Raw genomic sequence first — 22,288 nt, 5'->3', positions numbered from 1 at the left:
ACTGACTGGGGAGTAGGGAGGGGGCAGTGACTGGAGGGGAGTAGAGAGGGGCCAGTTCGCGGCCAGACTGTGCCTGTCGCTGATTGGTCGCAGCCAGCCGGCCGCGACCAATCAGCGACCCGGGATTTCTGCGACAGACAGAAGGAAGTACCCCTTAGGGAATTATATACATATATAGATCTTATTGTGCTGAGAAAACGCAGTAAAAACGTTATTTTTGCGTTGTGTCAAAACCTGTACTGAAGCTAAACTGAGTACATACTGCTGAGTTGAAAGCCTACAGTGGGTTTACACTGCAAGATCTGATTAGAAAGGTCGTCAATGCTTACACTGCAAACAGAGCAATCCGTAATTGATCATTCAGAGCACATCGGTTGCCACTATTCTCAGCAGCACATGTACTGTTTACACATGATGTTCTGCAGGGTGTGATGATCTTTTAACCCCTCTGTGACCTTAGACGTACTATCCCGTCGAGGTGCCCTGGGCCTATCTGACCCTGGATGGGATAGTACGTCATAGCGATCGGCAGCACTCACGGGGGGAGCGCCGCCGATCGCGGCCGGGTGTCAGCTGCTTATCGCAGCTGACATCCGGCACTATGTGCCAGGAGCGGTCACGGACCGCCCCCGGCACATTAACCCCCGGCACACCGCGATCAAAGATGATCGCGATGTGCCGGCGGTACAGGGAAGCATCGCGCAGGGAGGGGGCTCCCTGCGGGCTTCCCTGAGCCCCCCGCAGCAACGCGATGTGATCGCGTTGCTGCGAGGGTCTTACCTCCTTCCCTCCCTGCTCCAGTCCCGGATCTCAGATGGCCGCGGATCCAGGTCCTGAAGGGAGGGAGGTGGCTTACCAAGTGCCTGCTCAGAGCAGGCACTTGGTAACGCTGCACTGCTCTCAGACAGATCGGTGATCTGTCAGAGTGCTGTGCAAACTGGCAGATCACCGATTTGTATTGTCTTCCCCTGGGACAAAGTAAAAAAGTTTAAAAAATTTTTTTACAAATGTGTAAAAAAAAATAAAAAAAAATATTCCTAAATAATGAAAAAAAAAAAAAAATATTATTCCCATAAATACATTTCTTCATCTAAATAAAAAAAAAACAATAAAAGTACACATATTTAGTATCACCGCGTCCGTAACAACCCAACCTATAAAACTGGCCCACTGGTTAACCCCTTCAGTAAACACCGTAAGAAAAAAAGAAAAAAAAAACGAGGCAAAAAACAACGCTTTATTATCATACCGCCGAACAAAAAGTGGAATAACACGCGATCAAAAAGACAGATATAAATAACCATGGTACCGCTGAAAACGTCATCTTGTCCCGCAAAAAACGAACCGCCATACAACATCATCAGCAAAAAAATAAAAAAGTTATAGTCCTCAGAATAAAGCAATGCAAAAATAATTATTTTTTCTGTAAAATAGTTTTTATCGTATAAAAGCACCAAAACATAAAAAAATGATATAAATGAGGTGTCGCTGTAATCGTACTGAACCGAAGAATAAAACTGCTTTATCAATGTTACCAAATGCGGAACGGTATAAACGCCTCCCCCAAAAGAAATTCATGAATAGCTGGTTTTTGGTCATTCTTCCTCACAAAAATCGGAATAAAAAGCGATCAAAAAATGTCACGTGCCCGAAAATGTTACCAATAAAAACGTCAACTCGTCCCGCAAAAAACAAGACCTCACATGACTCTGTGGACCAAAATATGGAAAAATTATAGCTCTCAAAATGTGGTAACGCAAAAAATATTTTTTGCAATAAAAAGCGTCTTTCAGTGTGTGACGGCTGCCAATCATAAAAACCCGCTAAAAAACTCGCTATAAAAGTAAATCAAACCCCCCTTCATCACCCCCTTAGCTAGGGAAAAATAAAAAAAATGTATTTATTTCAATTTTCCCATTAGGGCTAGGGTTAGGGCTAGAGTTAGAGTTAGGGCTAGGATTAGGGCTAGGGTTAGGGCTAGGGTTAGGGTTAGGGCTAGGGTTAGGGCTAGGGTTAGGGTTAGGGCTAGGGTTGGGGCTACAGTTAGGGTTGGGGCTAAAGTTAGGGTTAGGGTTTAGATTACATTTACAGTTGGGAATAGGGTTGGGATTAGGGTTAGGGGTGTGTAAGGGTTAGAGGTGTGGTTAGGGTTACCGTTGGAATTAGGGTTAGGGGTGTGTTTGGATTAGGGTTTCAGTTATAATTGGGGGGTTTCCACTGTTTAGGCACATCAGGGGCTCTCCAAACACGACATGGCGTCCGATCTCAATTCCAGCCAATTCTGCGTTGAAAAAGTAAAACAGGTACTCATAGACAGACAACAGTGTATGCATAGAAATTGGGATCACCACAGCAATAATTGTAAAGTATCAAAAAATCTTTATTTGTGAAATATACACAGAACATAATTAAAAACACTTAAAAGCCCATAACGTGAGTTAGGGTAACGGGTCCACAACAATATTAGGTTAAATACCGACAAGAAATGCACATAACACAGCTATTTATAATACTCGAACATAATATAACATACACAGATCACACCTGTCCATTACTGACCTGAAATATGCATATAGACGCACAAAATGTGCTGTTACTAAAAGAATACCACCAGGTTGGTAAGCACATGAAAAATACTATGTCCTATGATAACACCAACAAGCTATCACCAGAGGGGGAGCAGCAGAATAAACATGCATGTGATAATCCTCCCACATACTATCCTCCTAGATCCCAGGGAGGCTCTTACCCAACCTAGTGTAATCAGCGTACTCAGTGGTCATAAAACGGCAGGCCCATAGGATCCCAATAGCTGTGTGGGTGCAGAGACCCACGCGTATCGACGCTCAAGGCGTCTTTCTCAAGGTCAATATGAGAGGTCTGTGCATTCACAGATATATATAGCGCTCTATAGCATTATAACACCTACCAGGTGTGAGCAGTCATGGCGGCGCCGGCACCTCATCCCAGCGAGGTGGGAGGTCAATTGCGCAAGCGCTGTGGGATTACCCATAATGCTAGACAGCCTTTCACCCTGTTGTCAAGAGGCCCCAAAGCTCCGCCCCTAGTAACGGCGTTATACTTTGGATCATTCCGGTCTCCATACGTGCTGAGAGCAGGGAGGATGTTATTACCAAACCAACGCACACACATACATATGCAGGTACTGTTCAAAACTCCCCTGGCCAGGGTACAATCACTCAGCCATCCGCATACATGCTCGGTAGGTTAAGTTGTAACAAAAGGTACCATATACCCCCCTCCTCTTTTCCCAAGCAGCCCATTGTACAGCCATAGGACTGTGGCTCAAACTCCCCCATAGAAGTACATGATCAGAAGGAGGTGACACGCTCACGGTCTCACATATACCGATGAGCCAACACATCCAGTGCCCCATCTCCTCCCCCCTTAACATCTATGAACCATATAAACAGGAAACACAATCCTGCGGGAAAAAGTAAAACAGTGCTCCTTCCCTTCCGAGCTCTCCCGTGTGCCCAAACAGGGGTTTACCCCAACATATGGGGTATCAGCGTACTCAGGACAAATAGGACAACAACTTTTGGGGTCCAATTTCCCTTGTTATCCTTGGGAAAATACAAAACTGGGGGCTAAAAAATAATTTTTGTGGGAAAACAAAAAGATTTTTTATTTTCACGGCTCTGCGTTATAAACTGTAGTGAAACACTTGGGGGTTCAAAGTTCTCACAACACATCTAGATAAGTTCATTGAGGGGTCTAGTTTCCAATATGGGGTCACTTGTGGGGGGTTTCTACTGTTTAGGTACATTAGGGGCTCTGCAAACGCAATGTGATGCCTGCAGACCAATCCATCTAAGTCTGCATTCCAAATGATGCTCCTTCCCTTCCGAGCCCTCCCATGTGCCCAAACGGTGGTTCCCCCCCACATATCGGGTATCAGCGTACTCAGGACAAATTGGACAACAACATTTAGGGTCCAGTTTCTCCTGCTACCCTTGGAAAAATACAAAACTGGGGGCTAAAATATAATTTTTGTGGAAAAAAAATATTTTTTATTTGCACGGCTCTGCGTTATAAACTGTAGTGAAATACTTGGGGGTTCAAAGCTCTCACAACACATCTAGATGAGTTCCTTAGGGGGTCTACTTTCCAAAATGGTGTCACTTGTGGGGGGGTTCTACTGTTTTGGTACATTAGGGGCTCTGCAAATGCAATGTGACGCCTGCAGACCATTCCAAATGGCGCTCCTTCCCTTCCGAGCCCTCCCATGCGCCCAAACGGTGGTTCCCCCCCCCACATATGGGGTATTAGCGTACTCAGGACAAATTGGACAACAACTTTTGGGGTCCAATTTCTCCTGTTACCCTAGGGAAAATACAAAACTGGGGGGCTAAAAAATAATTTTTGTGGGAAAAAATTTTTGTTTTATTTTTATGGCTCTGCATTATAAACTTCTGTGAAGCCCTTGGTGGGTCAAAGTGCTCAACACACATCTAGATAAGTTCCTTAGGGGGTCTACTTTCCAAAATGGTGTCACTTGTGGGGGGTTTCAATGTTTAGGCACATCAGTGGCTCTCCAAACGCAACATGGCGTCCCATCTCAATTCTTGTCAATTTTGCATTGAAAAGTCAAACGGCGCTCCTTCCCTTCCGAGCTCTCCCATGCGCCCAAACAGTGGTTTACCGCCACATATGGGGTATCAGCGTACTCAGGACAAATTGGACAACAACTTTTGGGGTCCAATTTCTTCTCTTACCCTTCGAAAAATAAAAAATTGGGGGCGAAAAGATAATTTTTGTGAAAAAATATGATTTTTTATTTTTACGGTTCTGCATTATAAACTTCTGTGAAGCACTTGGTGGGTCAAAGTGCTCACCACACCTCTAGATAAGTTCCTTAGGGGGTCTACTTTCCAAAATGGTGTCACTTGTGGGGGGTTTCAATGTTTAGGCACATCAGTGGCTCTCCAAACGCAACATGGCGTCCCATCTCAATTCCTGTCAATTTTGCATTGAAAAGTCAAATTGCCCTCCTTCGCTTCCAAGCTCTGTCATGCGCCCAAACAGTGGTTTACCCCCATGTATGGGGTATCGGCGTACTCAGGACAAATTGTACAACAACTTTTGCGGTCCATTTCTCCTGTTACCCTTGGTAAAATAAAACAAATTGGAGCTGAAGTAAATTTTTTGTGAAAAAAATTTAAATGTTCATTTTTATGTAAACATTCCAAAAATTCCTGTTAAACACCTGAAGGGTTAATAAACTTCTTGAATATGGTTTTGAGCATCATGAGGGGTGCAGTTTTTAGAATGGTGTCACACTTGGGTATTTTCTATCATATAGACCCCTCAAAATGACTTCAAATGAGATGTGGTCCCTAAAAAAAAAATGGTGTTGTAGAAATGAGAAATTGCTGGTCAACTTTTAACCCTTATAACTCCCTAACAAAAAAAAATTTTGGTTCCAAAATTATGCTGATGTAAAGTAGACATGTGGGAAATGTTACCTATTAAGTATTTTGTGTGACATATCTCTGTGATTTAATTGCATAAAAATTCAAAGTTTGAAAATTGCGAAATTTTCAAAATTTTCGCCAAATTTCCGTTTTTTCACAAATAAACGCAGGTACTATCAAAGAAATTTTACCACTATCATGAAGTACAATATGTCTCGAGAAAACACTGTCAGAATCACCAGGATCCGTTGAAGCGTTCCAGAGTTATAACCTCATAAAGGGACAGTGGTCAGAATTGTAAAAATTGGCCTGGTCATTGACGTGCAAACCACCCTTGGGGGTAAAGGGGTTAAGCAAGCCAAAAGATCAGTTCACAGGATGAACAAGCGTTTTCTAGTTTACATAATCTAATTATTGAGAAATACTGTATTTATTCATAGGAACACTTGTTTCCTTCAATCGGGCAGTGTAAATGCGCCCTTACACTTTAGATTTGATGACACTGCAAAGACTATGTAATTATCTGTCCTATCTATCTATCTATCTATCTATCTATCTATCTATCTATCTATCTATCTATCTATCTATCTATCTATCTATACACAGTACAGACCAAAAGTTTGGACACACCTCATTTAAAGATTTTTCTGTATTTTCATGACTATGAAAATTGTAAATTCACACTGAAGGCATCAAAACTATGAATTAGCACATGTTGAATTATATACTTAACAAAAAAGTGTGAAACAACTGAAATTATGTCTTATATTCTAGGTTCTTCAAAGTAGTCACCTTTTGCTTTGATGACTGCTTTGCACACCCTTGGCATTCTCTTGATGAGTTTCAAGAGGTATATTTTGCCAAGACATAACATTTAAAATTCAGATAAGTCAGATCCCATGCATTGAATTCCAATCCTGTACTGGAAACATTAATATTGCATGAAGAGAAACATTGTGCAACCTACACGCAGCATGTTAGAGCAAGAGCGACTGATCAGATTAACCCGTCCGAGGTCAGATCCCCTGCTTTGATGCAGGGCTCCGCGGTGAGCCCGCACCAAAGCCGGGACATGTCAGCTGTTTTGAACAGCTGACATGTGCCCGTAATAGGCGTGGGCAGAATCGCGATCTTCCCGCACCTATTAACTAGTTAAATGCCGCTGTCAAACGCAGACAGCGGCATTTAATTACCGCATCCGGCCGGGCGGCCGGAAATGACGTCATCGCCAACCCCCGTCACATGATCGGGGGTCGGCGATGCGTCTCCATTGTAACCATAGAGGTCCTTGAGACCTCTATGGTTACTGATCGCCGGTGGCTGTGAGCGCCACCCTGTGGTCGGCGCTCACAGCACACCTCCATTTCTGCTACATAGCAGCGAACAGCAGATCGCTGCTATGTAGCAGAGGCGATCGTGCTGTGCCTGCTTCTAGCCTCCCATGGAGGCTATTGAAGCATGGCAAAAGTAAAAAAAAAAAGTTGAAAAAAATGTTAAAAAAATAAAAAAAATATAAAAGTTTAAATCACCCCCCTTTCGCCCCAATCAAAATAAATCAATAAAAAAAATATAAAATCTACGCATATTTGGTATCGCCGCACTCAGAATCGCCCGATCTATCAACTAAAAAAAAGCATTAACCTGATCGCTAAACAGCGTAGCGGGAAAAAAATTCAAAACGCCAGAATTACGTTTTTTTGGTTGCCGCGACATTAAAATGCAATAACGGTCGATCAAAAGAACGTATCTGCACCGAAATGCTATCATTAAAAACGTCATCTCGTCATGTTAGGTGTCTATGAACTCGTACTGACCTGGAGAATCATAATGGCAGGTCAGTTTTAGCATTTAGTGAACCTAGCAAAAAAGCCAAACAAAAAACAAGTGTGGGATTGCACTTTTTTTGCAATTTCACCGCACTTGGAATTTTTTTCCCGTTTTCTAGTACAAATTGTTTTGCGACCATACCAAATATATTGGTTTTTTTCTTTAAAATTACAATTTTTAATTAAAAATGACTATAAAAGTAATTTTTCATAATTATTTCTTTTAAGTCTAAGTTGAGGACCTTACCATGAGACCCTCTGATTGCTTATATACTACAACACTTCTTAATTTATCTGGGCCTAGGGAATTTTAAATGGCAGGTATAGAGGGCATAGTTAGGACTCCGACTGCTGTAAATCTATGTACAGTATGCACCATGTTCGGCATTCACTGTAGCACTTAGGAAGTAACAGACTTACGATATTTCTGATTCCAGCTGTTAGAGCAAAGTGTTATATTCCTAGAGTGCTTTCACATTGCTCTTAGGCACCTGTTCAGTGGCACCATCGGGGCTTATGTCCGAAACCCTGCAAAACAGGATTCAGAGATATGCACTAATGGGGCCATAGACTACAGTGTAATAGTGCCCGCAGAGTGAATGTGCGCTCTGACGGGCATCATTTTCAGATGCAATACACTATGTCTGGGTGTCCACCTACACTCCCAAAAATGATGCACGACAGAGCGCACGTTCGCTATCAGCATCAATATAGTCTATGGCCCCGTTGACACAAGTCCGAATTCCAGTCTGCGGGGGTGGGGGGTTCGGATGTATGCCCCGACTGGACTACTGAATTATAGCTGGCACTCGCAACTACCCTCAGCAAGCTCTGTTACTCATTTAATCACCAAATTTGCCGTGTATCTTGCTAACTAATATCCGACCATAGGATGCATTATCACATGCTCATCACAGTTCTAACAACACTTGTCATTTTGATGTACAAACTGATTTGCTTGCAGAGCAGATTTCAACCTTTATTTTTGTGACAGCCCATAACTAATCATTGCCAGCAATATGACCTCTTATTGAGATGCAGTTAGTAGAGTGAACATTGCCCTACTGGCTTTCCCTGGCTGTTATGATGCACATTGCTCCCACCCCCACCATTGCGCAGGGACATGCTTGATCAAATCTTGGCTGTGGAGTGTGAAACATGAACTCCACCAATGACCAAGACTATTCTTAAAGGGAACCTGTCAGCAGTAACATAGTAACCTACGCAAAAACTGAAAATATAGATTAAGAACAGCCACAAGACGGATTTCATCAACCAAGGTATCATTTTATTCAGTACAACGATGCCGACCTGACACTGTCTGTAGGCTACTGTGCACAATCATGCTGACAGGTTCCCTTTAACACAGATGGAGCTTTCACAGCTACACGAAGACATACTAGATATCTTACCGAAATGTATCTCCTACACGATCCTGGAAGAAGATGAAGCCTTGTTTGTCTATCATTACCAAATCTCCTGTATTAAAATACACATCTCCCATTTTAAACACATTTCGAAGCCTCTTCTTTTCAGTCTGTGATTCTTCTCCTGCATATCCCGTGAATGGATTCGTTATTGTAATTTCAGATATTAGCAAACCAGGTTCTCCTATAAGTGGTAATAAGCAAAGCAATGTTTTAGCCAAAGTAAACACATGTAAAATAAGAATTGTATCTCTGTTTTAGTGCACTGTTGTAAAATTTTATAGTTAAAAGAAAGTTAAAAAATATAGTATTAACGATAACTTGTCACTAGCTCCAAAAAATTGTTTTATATGACGTGTAAAACTTCCTGAGTCCTCTGATTTTGCCATATTCATTTTTGTTTCTTCTGCAGAGCAGTATGTGAAATCTTTGCTTGTAATTCAAATGGGCGTTTCTTCAGAGTCTTCACTGGGTGCGTGCGCTTTCATCCCTCCCTCCCAGACTAGGCCAGTCACTGCTCGACAGCATTTGAGACTAATAGACTGCTGGATCAGCTGCCGTGCTGTGATTGACAGCATCTGTGAGGGAGGGGTGAAGTTGCATACTCCCACAAAAGACTGTGAAAATACGTACCATTGGACTACAAACAGAGATTTCACATCTTGTGCTCCAGAAGAAACAGATGTACAGGTCTGTAATAGAGTGGGGTAGTGAAATGAGTGACACAATTAAGGGAGCTCAGTGATTTTTACAAAGTATTTCACGCTACCTTTTTTTTAGCAAGTAATATTTCCACTTTTATGAAAAAATTCTAACATTTTTGTCTACAGCAGACCTATGAGTCTTCATGGTTACAAACTTCAAACAAACTCTTGATGACTCATAACACGGCTGGTCATGGGATGTGGCTTCAGTTTCAGAAAATTATAAGATACCCAACATTCACAATATCTTCGCTCCTGACGATCACAGGCATTCAATATCACCGTCTTATTTTTTTATCAGCATTTTACCTTTTCATAGATAGCGGACAATAGCCATGTCATGCTTCCTATCTGTCCACTATTGATTTGGGGCTGATTGGCATGTCTCACAGTTATGAAAATAAATATACATATTCTTCCCCTATTAGTCCTTAAGTTGAAAATGTATGCCAAATCAATATCTGATCAATACTAACCCCAATACCCCAATATTCATAACTGTACATTGGAGACACAAAGTCTGGGAAGGTTCTTTAGTCATAGCAGCTTATCTCTGAGAAGAGCCTACACCTTTTAATAAACAAACCACAAACTTCATGCCCATTTCCAGCAAATATACCAGTCTTAATTACCTGTCCAGACCATGGGGTCCTAGCTTCTATGGGTGTTTTAATGAGTTTTTCTCACCTCATAGCTACACATAATTTTTTTCTCTTTCCCTATGTTAAACATGGTTCTACTTCAAAAAATGCTTTTAGATTGCAAACTCTTTCTTTCTGTAGCTGAATTATGACAGCTGTGTATCCAGTCCAACATGAGAAATTTGGTGAACGGTCTTCCTATTTATACGGAATCCTGTACAAAAGAAAATTTACCTTTTACTCTTAATCAGAGCACTGCCATTACAGATAAAAATATGTCCCGCTCTGTACATTTCTGGTATGCCTTATAATTGTGAAGTCTCACAAAGGTTGGGTTCACATAATGTTTTTTGCACACGTCAGTTGCTCCATCGTGCCTTCAAAACAGGATTCAGGTACATACGCCGACGGGGCCATTGACTTTAATGAAACACTGCTGCCACTTGGACTTAAGACTTTGAACGTAATACAGGGACAATAAAATCAGAATATTTTACAGTGAAATGTGCTCCCAGATGTAAGAAGACTATGTGGCAGTTGAAGAAAATGGATCCTATAGCAAAATAATGACCCAAAGGACACATCCAAAAGTGCACAAGAAAAGTTAAGAAAAAAATACTTCTTAAACTGGTTGCAATGAGCTCTAATCTCAATCCAATTGAAAATCTTTGGAGAGTGATGAATCTGCAAATGGGGAAAACATGGTGGAAGAAACCACCAGCAGACAGGTGCATGGAGCTCACAGATGACTACAAAGAAAAAAAAATTGATGTCACTATATTTCTATTTTATATCTTTTTCTTTGAGGGAATTACTACTTGCATGCAGATGGTGACCTCTATTTTTTATTGATTGTATTTAGACAGGTTATTAGAAAAAATGTAATGGTACACACTTGATACATAGCCACTATATTCTGAAGATAATGGCTGTTCTATACTAAACAAAGTTGCCAATAATGTGACCATAAATGCACGTATCATGGTACCAAGAAGACACGTTAGCTTCTTATCTAGTATTTTGAGCTAACTTGGAAGACAGTACTAATAAATGCTGCAGAGAAAATCTTATCTTAAATTCCCCTAAGAAAAACAGATACAATAGAATAGTTTAAGCACAATACATGAAGTCATTATTTTAGCTAGGAGTATAAGAAGTATTTTTACCCTTTGCAACACAAATGCAATGTCCTGCAGCATCACGAACTGGTTCATCCTTTTCCACATCATATTTGATCACATGATAAGGTCGAAGGCGCTAAAATACAACAATTTCCAGAATACACTTAGTAAAATTCTTGGCATATTTGACCTAACACGTTTTCATCAAGTCTGGATATATATGGGATCAGAGGATAACAAACCCTCAAACAGCGATAGGAAATCACTTTTCTACTTTTTGCATGTTATCACACTTTTAACACTTGACAACTGAATGTTCTAGCAGCGTTTGTCAAAGCCAAATGCACTTTAAATCATTTCTCAAGTCCAAAAGTGGAAGATTTCCTTGGGGAGTCAGTATCACTGGAATTACAGTTGCGTCCATATATATTTGGACAGAGACAACATTTTTCTACTTTTGGTTATAGACATTACCACAATGAATTTTAAACAAAACAATTCAGATCCAGTTGAAGTTTAGACTTTCAGCTTTCATCTGAAGGTAGCCACATTAAAATTGGATGAAGGGTTTAGGAGTTTCAGCTGTTTAACATGTGCCACCCTGTTTTTAAAGGGACCAAAAGTAATTGGACAGATTAAATAATTTTAAATAAAATGTTCATTTCTAGTACTTGGTTGAAAACCCTTTGTTGGCAATGACTTCCTGAAGTCTTGAACTCATGGACATCACCAGACGCTGTGTTTCCTCCTTTTTGATGCTCTGCCAGGCCTTCACTGCGGTGGTTTTCAGTTGCTGTTTGTTTGTGGGCCTTTCTGTCTGAAGTTTTGTCTTTAACAAGTGAAGTGCATGCTCAATTGGGTTGAGATCAGGTGACTGACTTGGCCATTCAAAAGTATTCCACTTCTTTGCTTTAATAAACTCCTGAGTTGCTTTGGCTTTATGTTTTGGGCCATTGTCGATCTGTAATATGAACTGACGACCAATAAGTTTGGCAGCATTTGGCTGGATCTGAGCACACAGTATGTCTCTGAATACCTCAGAATTCATTCGGCTGCTTCTGTCCTGTGTCACATCATCAATAAACACTTGTGACCCAGTGCCACTGGCAGCCATGCATGCCCAAGCCATCACACTGCCTCCGCCGTGTTTTACAGATGGTGTGGTATGCTTTGGATCATGAGCTGTACCACGCCTTCGCCATACTTTTCTCTTTCCATCATTCTGGTAGAGGTTGATCTTGGTTTCATCTGTCCAAAGAATGTTCTTCCAGAACTGTGCTGGCTTTTTTAGATATTTTTTAGCAAAGTCCAGTCTAGCCTTTTTATTCTTGATGCTTATGAGTGGCTTGCACCGTGCAGTGAACCCTCTGTATTTACTTTCATGCAGTCTTCTCTTTATGGTAGATTTGGATATTGATACGCCGACCTCCTGGAGAGTGTTGTTCACTTGGTTGGCTGTTGTGAAGGGGTTTCTCTTCACCATGGAGATTATTCTGCTATCATCCACTAGTTGTCTTCCGTGGGTGCCCAGGTCTTTTTGCATTGATGAGTTCACCAGTGCTTTCTTTCTTTCTCAGGATGTACCAAACTGTAGATTTTGCCACTCCTAATATTGTAGCAATTTCTCGGATGTTTTTTTTTCTGTTTTTCTGCTTAAGGATGGCTTGTTTCACCTGCATGGAGAGCTCCTTTGACCGCATATTTACTTCACAGCAAAACCTTCCAAATGCAAGCACCACACCTCAAATCAACTCCAGGCCTTTTATCTGCTTAATTGAGAATGACATAACGAAGGGATTGCCCACAGCTGTCTATGAAATAGCCTTGGAGTCAATTGTCCAATTACTTTTGGTCCCTTTAAAAATAGGGTGGCACAAGTTAAGGAGCTGAAACTCCTAAACCCTTCAGCCAATTTTAATGTGGATACCCTCAAATGAAAGCTGAAAGTCTGAACTTCAACTGCATCTGAATTGTTTTGTTTAAAATTCATTGTGGTAAGGTCTATAACCAAAATTAGAAAAATGTTGTCTCTGTCGAAATATATATGTACATTACAAAATTAGAATAAGCGTTAATTTGAAAATTTCACAAAAATTTACATTTTTGATTTTTATTTGACCTTTTCCATAACATATATTAGTTATTCTAGACTGCTGTTACAGTAGGAGGACTACACAGGAGACTAATATTTTGGAAGACTCTCCTGACTGAAAACAGATTCGATATTTCAACTTTCCAAAAGTTCTGGCTAATTTTTCTGTTTTCTTTAAATTTAAGATACACAATAATTACATTTCTATGTTACATACCCGTAATAAGCTGTTGCATCTTCCCATTGCTCCTACTTTTCTAGTGTAGTTGAAAAAAAAAGAGTTTCCTTCTGTTGCAGCATAAAATTCATAGATATGTATATTACCAAAACGATTAATGAATTCCCTCCATACATCTTGCCTTAGTCCATTTCCAACAGCAAACCGCACACGGTGGTCCTTATCATTGTCTTTCTTTAAGGAACAAGAAAAATTGTGAAGTCATTATGGCCAACAGTGCAGAACTATAAGGTTATAAACGTGTTTTGGATTAATGCAGTCTAAATATTTATATTTTCTCTTATATCATATAATAACTAAATGTTTTGCTTTTTTAAGGGGCATGGAGACATTTTAAAAGGCTCAAAAAGAATCCATCAATTATTTTTTTTCTTGACTTCATAAAAGCAAAACTGGAAGATGAAACGAGGGTGGACATTTCACCAAGACAATGATCCCAAACACACAGCCAATTTTTTCAGAGAAAGAAAATAAAATTTACGGTAGGAACTAAAGCTCATTGTTCGTAGAAGGAGCACATGGAACATTCAGGCTTTGAAGAGTGTTTGTGTGGAAGAATGGGCCAAAATCACACCTGAGCAATGCATGCAACTAGTTTCTCCATATAGGCGGCATCTTGAAGCTCTCATAATCAACAAACGCTTTTGGTACAAAATATTGATTACATTTTAGTAAGTATGTTTCAATACTTTTTCCCTGTGTAATTTCTCATTATTATTACACATAACTTAATTTATGGACATCTATGGTTTGTTTATTTGCCTGTGCGGATTGGACGAGTTGTTTCTGACATCTAATGAGAATTTCATGTCAATACCACCTTTAGAAATATATTTACTTAGAACATTGGTGACATGTTCAATACTTATTTTACCTGCTGTACATGCCCACTGTTTATTTTTCACTTTTACACTGGGAGGTCATGTGAATGTGCATTATGCAGAGTGGAGTGCTGTGTTGCATTTCTATCCTTCTCTGCCCTGTATTCATTAAGCACCGCTTGGCACCACAGCTATAGCCAAGCAGTGCTTATCAAATGCAAAAGGTAGGGGGATTGCAATAATAACATTACAACTCAGCAGATAATTCCAGGCATACCCACATGTGCACTGAAGATGGGGAGAGCTTGTATAGAAGTAAAAGAATTGCAGGAAGGAGGAAGAGCTCATGCTTCATAATCCAAAACTTAATGGGGGACGGGTCCAGTAACAACACAATGTAAATAAAAGTATGGAAGGCATTTTTTTGTGTGGAGGGTGGGAGCTGAACTCAGGATCGGGCAATTCACAAACCATATTTGTATTTGCACATATTGATTATTTATTATTTAAAAAAGCAATAAAACCTTGATAATGTCCCTATAAGCACACCCCAAAAAGTTAAAGGAGGAGCAACAAACTGCTATTGGTTATATTGTTACTTACATTTTTTCATTGCATTTTTTACTGCAGTTTTTCAGATGTGTTATTATTGTGTTTTTGGCTTTTCACTTTTTGTATCTTTTTGGTTTGTCATGTATTAATTAAAGCTTTTTAGTTTTTGATACTTCCTGGTATTTGGCTTTGATAAAACTTTATTGATACAAAATATATATAAAGAGAGTCACTCAGGCGATAAGTCTGTGCAAGGGAGTAGGCATTGAACTGTATTGCCGATGCGTAGCTTCTATGATTCTTGAATGTATCTAAGAGCATGTTCATGCATTCAGCATTTGGTCAGTATTTCACATCAGTATTTGTAAGCCAACTCCAGTAGTGGAACAATCAGAGGAAAAGTATAATAGAAACACGTCACCACTTCTGAATTTTTTACCCACTCCTAGTTTTGACTTACAAATACTGATGGAAAATACTGAGAAAATTTCTCAACGTGTGAATGTGGTCTAATAGTTCCGGTGGTGAATAGACAGATAATAATCCAATATTTCAGAAAAAAGTTATTTTTCAAGGAATCTGTAGGGAAAATCTGAAAGGAAATCCAGAGCCCCAGCAGAGATATGGGCATAGCAACCCATGAATCCACTTTGGAGGGGTCAGTTAGTAAGGGGTTAATTAGCCTACGTGTCTTTCCATTAATATGTAGTAGGGTCAAAAGTTTAAGAAGTGGAAATAAGGGGTGGTTGCAAGAAAGAGCAGATATATATAAAGTGAAGGAGTGGTGGGAGACCCTCAATCATTACAGAGGTACCACAGCTAGAGGTCCAGCCCACCCACACCATAAATCTTGGATAAAAAAAGTTTCAAAGCAACAATGGAAATAGATAGGGTTATTTTTCGGTATCATTTCAGCTTGGTGGTCAAAGGGTGTTCTTGGAGTTGGTGAAAAATTTTGGTGAGGGGTTGTACATCAAGGAGATGGAATTATCCATTTGTGTCTTTGGAATTTGGTGATGGCCTGGGGGACTTTTGTGAATCTTCAGAGTGGGGTCCTTGGTGAGTTGGTGGCATGGAAAAGGTTTTCTGGAGCCGGAGGTGCCCCCAAACTTGTGATCACGGCTGGTGATATTGTCAGATGTTTAGAATATTCAGGTTACCTGCAGGCTTCTGGAGCTCCAAGAACCTCCTTCAACCAAAACGTATTATTTTTTGTTATGTTTGTTATAATAAAGGGCGAATTTGCCTTTTTAATCCAAATGACAGCTCTGTTTGAATTTATGGAAAATCTTGAGTCAAAAGTGGTGTATTTAATAGAAGAGGCAGAAGTAGAACAGCCTCTACAATACTGGAGACAAGGACAAACAAAACAAGGTAGGAGAACTGCGAGTCTATGTTGCTAGGTAAGAGCTTATCTGATTATTCACCATCGTAACTATTAAAACACATTCAAGCATCGTACGAGCTTCGCCACTGCATTTTTGGGCTTCGATTCCCAAACTATTTATTAGTACAAATGCATATGCATTTCCCTATTTTTTTCCAAATGTGAAGCAATTCTAGGGGTTAAATCCACGCTTATAACTCAGCGTACTGGCAAACAATATTGACATGTTGCAGATTTGAAGCATGCACTGCAGGTCAGTTTACATAGTGTAAAAAGAGTTAAAAAAAAAAAGCACAACGTAGGTCATTGGACATGAGATTTCTATAAACCCCATCCACTTTGCTGGAACTCTAAGACACTGAGTATTTTTCACAGTGAAACTATGCAGCATCAAAAACTCATTGTGAGAATTTACCCCTGATTGTTTCTGAGTAAATATTTTAAACAAATAATTCATTATAATTATCCATACCTTAGGAGTGTTACATAAGTATCGGAGGATCTCTCCAATATACTGGAAGGCTGTTACATTATATTTCCTGCAGTCGTCCCAGAATTGGCTAGCTGAGAATTTGTTCCTTAAAACACAGGTTGCTCCTGGGTAAAAAAAAGAGAGATATTATGAATAGTGTTGAGCGATACCGTCCGATACTTGAAAGTATCGGTATCGGATAGTATCGGCCGATACCCGAAAAATATCGGATATCGCCGATACCGATATCCGATACCAATACAAGTCAATGGGACATCAAGTATCGGAATGTATCCTCATGGATCCCAGGGTCTGAAGGAGAGGAAACTCTCCTTCAGGCCCTGGGATCCATATTAAAGTGTAAAATAAAGAATTAAAATAAAAAATATTGTTATATTCACCTCTCCGGCGGCCCCTGGACATCAGCGGGAGGATCCGGCGTCCGGCACGGCTTCTTTCTTCAAAATGCGCGCCTTTAGGACCTGTGGAATGACGTCCCGGCTTCTGATTGGTCGCGTGCCGCCCATGTGACCGCCACGCGACCAATCAGAAGCCGCGACGTCATTCCTCAGGTCCTAGAAGGCGCTCATTCTAGGACTTTAGCTGAGGAATGACGTCGCGGCTTCTGATTGGTCGCGTGGCGGTCACATGGGCGGCACGCGACCAATCAGAAGCCGGGACGTCATACCACAGGTCCTAAAGGCGCGCATTTTGAAGAAAGAAGCCGTGCCGGACGCCGGATCCTCCCGCTGATGTCCAGGGGCCGCCGGAGAGGTGAATATAACAATATTTTTTATTTTAATTCTTTATTTTACACTTCCGATACCGATACCCGATATCACAAAAATATCGGATCTCGGTATCGGAATTCCGATACCGCAAGTATCGGCCGATACCCGATACTTGCGGTATCGGAATGCTCAACACTAATTATGAACAAACATATAAGTTGTGTATCACTGGAACTATGTAGCATAAAACACATCTTTGGTAATCATCACCTATTGCTAGAGTCTGGTGTACAATGTGCTTTATGAGGGTCTTAAGATCATGGAGTGTTAAGACTTCATTCAGACATCTGTGATTTTACATATATGTTTTATCACTGCTTTTCACAGATAGAACATATACCCATTATAGTCTATGTGGTTGTTCACGCTTACGTGATTTCTTACAGACCAAGTGGTCCACAAAAAATCAAAGAGACACATCTGTTTTTTTTATCTGAGTTGCTGATCAAAATGATGTGCTGGCCATGATTTACAGTATATTGTAATTAGCAGAAGAAGCTTTCACTGATGAAGCTCCGATCGTAAAAACTGACAGGTACCAAACACTGATGTAAATCAGATCCCAAACACTGATGAACAACGGTCCATGTCTTACCTATAAGAAAAATCCCGAACATCTGTATGAGGTTCATTGGGGTTGTCCAGCCCAAAATTATTAGTGTATATTTCTAGAGCACCATTGATTCCATGGTGCTGTACATGAGAAGGGGTTACATCATGTAAGATGCAAATATAAAATATGGTGAACAAACTAGCAATGACAGAATGGTACAGAAGCGAGAGGGAAAAATTTGCTGGCATTTTATGTGTGCCGAGTCATGGCAGTGTGTACTGTGCACTGCTACAAGTCCCCTCTATGTCCCAAGCGAGTGGGCGGTCATGTGACTGCATGAATGTGATTTGCATACTTCCAATGAGGTGCCGACAAATATCGTCAGACTTCTCTTAATTCTCTACTGTTGAGAGAAGCCCAGATGTCTAGTGACCTCAAGTATGTGAATAGTATGCATGTGGACACATGGCTACCCACCCGCAAGGGGCTTATGTGACAGAGTGTACATCACACACTGTCAGGATTCAGAAGTCTACAGTCACATAAAGTGACTGCATGCTTTTTAGTTCAGCCTGGACAACCCCTTTAAAGGGAACCTGTTACCAGGAAAATGCAGTCCAATTTGCAGGCAGCATGTTATAGAGCAGGTGGAGCTGAGCTGATTGATTTGTAGTTTTGTGAGATAATATTCAGCATATCCAGTGTTTTCATCATTAACCGTATGTTCTGATCTTTAACCCCTTAATGACCGCCAATACGTCTTTTAACTGACCTGAGATATAAGAGAATAGTATCCCCATACAGATGACAATCCAGCATCTGTTGGTTGTACACTATAGCTGACAACTTGGTGTATCAGCCACGATCAGTATTTGCACCTTCTAAATCTGTTTAACCCCTTAGATGCTGCTGTCAATAGTGACTACATCATTATAAATGGTTAACAGAGTGTGGGGGCTTCTTGGTTGTCACAATTGGTGCCCTCAGATCATGATTTTGTTGTCCTGATGTTTGCCATGGCAATTCATGACCAAATCGCGGCCTTAGAGTCTGACGGCTGTAGTAATCTGTTTAGAAGTTAGCAACATTTAGGTGGTAAAAATACACATTTTCATTTCTGTCATACCACTTTGCATTAATTCCTGTAAAGCACCTGAAGGGTTAATAAACTACCTGACAGCAGTTTTCAATATGTTTAGGGGTGCTGTTTCTAAAATGGTATCACGTTTGGGGGTTTCCCAATATATGGGACCCCTAAAGTCACTTCAAACATGGATAAGTCCCTAAAAAAAAAAATGTGGTAAATTTCTTTGAAAAAATGAAAAATTGCTGCTACATTTTTAAACCTCCTAAAATGCTAACAAAATAAAATAACATTTTACAAATGGTGCTGATGTAAAGCAGACATGTGGGAAATGTTATTTATTAATGGTTTGCTGTTGTATGACCATCTGGATTAAAGGGATAATCATTCAAATTTAGAAAATTGCTAATTTTGTAACATTTTTCTCAAATTTTTAATATTTTTTATAAATAAACACAAAAAATGTTGAACTAAATTTACCATTATCATAAAGTATAATGTGTCACGAAAAAACAATCTCAAAATCACTGGGATTTGTTGAAGCGTTGCAGAGTTATTACCACATAAAGTGACACTGGTCAGATTTCAAAAATTTGGCTCGGTCACTAAGGGGTTAAAGGATTTTGGGTCCAATGGGTTGTCCTATCAGTGACTGACAGCTTTCTTTATGTATGTGTTCATACAGAGGTAGGCAGCAGCCAGTGACTGATAGGACCGCCCTCTGATATGAAAACCCTAGAACGAGCAGAGGTTTAAATAATGAAAACTCAAGATGTACTGAATCTTTTCCCACAAAACTAATGAAATTGATGATGAGCAGTTGCGTTCGCTAAGCCACAAATCCTACTCCAGTAGAGGCTAGAGTAGGATTTGTAGCAAGGTGCACCCAGAAGTGTAAGCCACTCGTCCGATGCTCCTGGTTCATGAATTCCACTTTATGCGCTTGACTTCAGTTGATCATGCCAGTCTTGATGAATCTGGCCCTTAATTTAATTGGTCGTGAGGGTGTCAGGTGTTAGATTTCCATCCATCTGATATTGATGACCTACAATAGTCAACAATGTTATATATCTGGACAACCCCTTATGAGATTAATATATGGATCTGGATAGAAAAATTTCTAGATATAGTTACCTTGCTGGATACATCCACGAACACCTATCATCAGGCCAGCACTGTGGTATAAAGGCAGTGGGATGTATAAAACATCATTACCCGAAATTCCAGCCAGTGTACTTATTGAAGAACTTAACAAAAGACGTCCTTGATTTATAAGAGCAGCTTTGGGAAGACCTATCAAGAAAAGTGTGCATTTTTATATTATTTAAATGTATGAGGCAGAAATATATTATAATTTTTGACGATTCCATTTTTTAGAATTCTGGACTAAATTTTCGCTGAAATACAAGGTCTGTATATAAGAAAGAAATATAAAAAATGTATCTCAAGATGTTGCAAATGAAACAAAATATATTAATAATGATAGTACACATACGATGAAGGTATTTTAAATAAAGTTACATTATGCCAGGGACAAATAAAAAAATTCACACTCCATATCAACACCCAGTTTCCAGCATGTACTATATGCTCACTGAGCTCAGTGCTTCGTACCCTCTACATTGACAAAACGGCTGAGCTCAGTGATTTATTAAGGTGTTATCAATGTGACGTCACCACTGCATCTAAACAACATAGACTGGTGCAGCAGTGAAGGCACACCACTGGACCTGGGGAGGGCAAGTAAAGATCTGTCTTCTTAAGGGTAACTAAGCAAATGGGCAATAATTTTTTGAAAGGAGGAAACCGTTTTAAGGAATTTATCTCATAAGTATACCCTGGGTTAGATTGACATTAAATTTGATAATTGTATTTAGTGGAAAAAGACCACTGACTCTAGTCTCCAGGCCAATGGAATGTATGTGTATACATTTACCTATGTTTGCATAGAATACTTTTACTATGAACAGAAAGTCAAATAAAGCGCAGTTGACTAGACTTTCAATACAATTGAGGCAACTGTGTCCTGAAGTATATTGGCCAAACATACTTCAAAAGGGCACTCTTTTGGCACATTTCTGCTTAATTTTTTAGTTGCCGTGTTAGCTACGAGTTTATCACAAGTCTGTGTGTGAATCTAACCAAAGGGTATATGCACACAATGGCTTTTTCAGGTGGTTTCTGCTCCTGGAACCCACCTGATAAAGCGCTCAACAAGCAATAAAAAAGAACATACTGATACACAGCATTATCGAAATGATTTGCTGTGCATATTTTCTTTTTTGTTTAAGGTCTTGTAATCGCTTCAGGCTGTGAAAGCCATGATGCGGCTAAAAGAAGTGACTTGACCATTTTTGAGATGGCTTCTGCATGGAAGCCACCACTAGTTAAAATATCAAATAGAAATAAAAGCTGCAGGTGAATAGACAGTTTTGTCAAATTACGCTATGCTTCCATCATTTATTAATGATCTTTTTTCACACTCCTGCACTTTTAGATATTTTGATCATTTCATTAGTCATTCTCCCTCGGTGGCTCGGCAAGTGTTGAAGTTATATGCATTTATAAGAAGAATTCTTACAACTACTGAACTCTAGGTTTGTCTAATTCTAAACCAGTTTATTTAGATGTGCACCTGCATAAGCTAAAAGCTTGAAAAGTTAGATATATTTCAGCATACAAAGTACCCAGAGTCCAAAAGTGCAATACAAATACAAAGAACACAAGTTAAACATTAAAAGAATAAAAAAAACTAATTAGAACAAATTGAGTATTACTCATCTATTAACACAAATATATTAATAACTGGCAGATAAGGAGGAATACTATAGGACCTTATGAAAGTTTCAGAATAGAACATTGAGTTGGAAGACATACATTGTAGAAATGCCCATAATTCTTTTGAGTTGATTGAGGAATGGTAGTGAGCAGTTTGGCTGCTGTAGCATTTGACCAAAATGCTTTTTTCTCTGACACCATTAATACCACATTCAAATAATATTTCAGAGATTCAATTACAATCTTAATTATATACTTTTCTGTCTGATTAATTATCGTGACATGTACATAAGCGGCTTGCTAATGCCAAACAAAACGTTCTATTTGCCGTGTCTTTCTTATCCATCACATTCGATGTTAAAA

At 39.8% G+C, this 22,288-nt stretch overlaps 2 protein-coding genes across 2 annotated transcripts in view; one reads left to right on the top strand and one right to left on the bottom strand.

Moving 5' to 3' along the window:
* Window positions 1-13,989, top strand: part of MAN2C1 (mannosidase alpha class 2C member 1) — a 122,795-nt gene extending 108,806 nt beyond the window's left edge. The window contains exon 27 of the mRNA XM_069765775.1: window positions 13,806-13,989. Coding sequence (XP_069621876.1) covers window positions 13,806-13,871 — 66 coding nt within the window. The 3' untranslated portion in view covers window positions 13,872-13,989. The remainder of the gene's footprint in view (window positions 1-13,805) is intronic.
* LOC138676457 (long-chain fatty acid transport protein 2-like) overlaps window positions 1-22,288 on the bottom strand; it is a 96,041-nt gene that overhangs the window by 34,295 nt on the left and 39,458 nt on the right. Inside the window, exons 3-7 of the mRNA XM_069765777.1 lie at window positions 20,282-20,440; window positions 16,720-16,844; window positions 13,467-13,661; window positions 11,203-11,293; window positions 8,677-8,875 (exon numbers count right to left, since the gene is read on the bottom strand). Coding sequence (XP_069621878.1) covers window positions 8,677-8,875; window positions 11,203-11,293; window positions 13,467-13,661; window positions 16,720-16,844; window positions 20,282-20,440 — 769 coding nt within the window. The remainder of the gene's footprint in view (window positions 1-8,676; window positions 8,876-11,202; window positions 11,294-13,466; window positions 13,662-16,719; window positions 16,845-20,281; window positions 20,441-22,288) is intronic.

The sequence above is a fragment of the Ranitomeya imitator genome, chromosome 4 (assembly GCF_032444005.1).
Source record: "Ranitomeya imitator isolate aRanImi1 chromosome 4, aRanImi1.pri, whole genome shotgun sequence".
In the NCBI taxonomy this organism is placed as follows: Eukaryota; Metazoa; Chordata; class Amphibia; order Anura; family Dendrobatidae; genus Ranitomeya; species Ranitomeya imitator.
The sequence above is the reverse complement of the archived record's forward strand: the minus strand, read 5'-3'. Positions and strand labels throughout refer to the sequence as shown.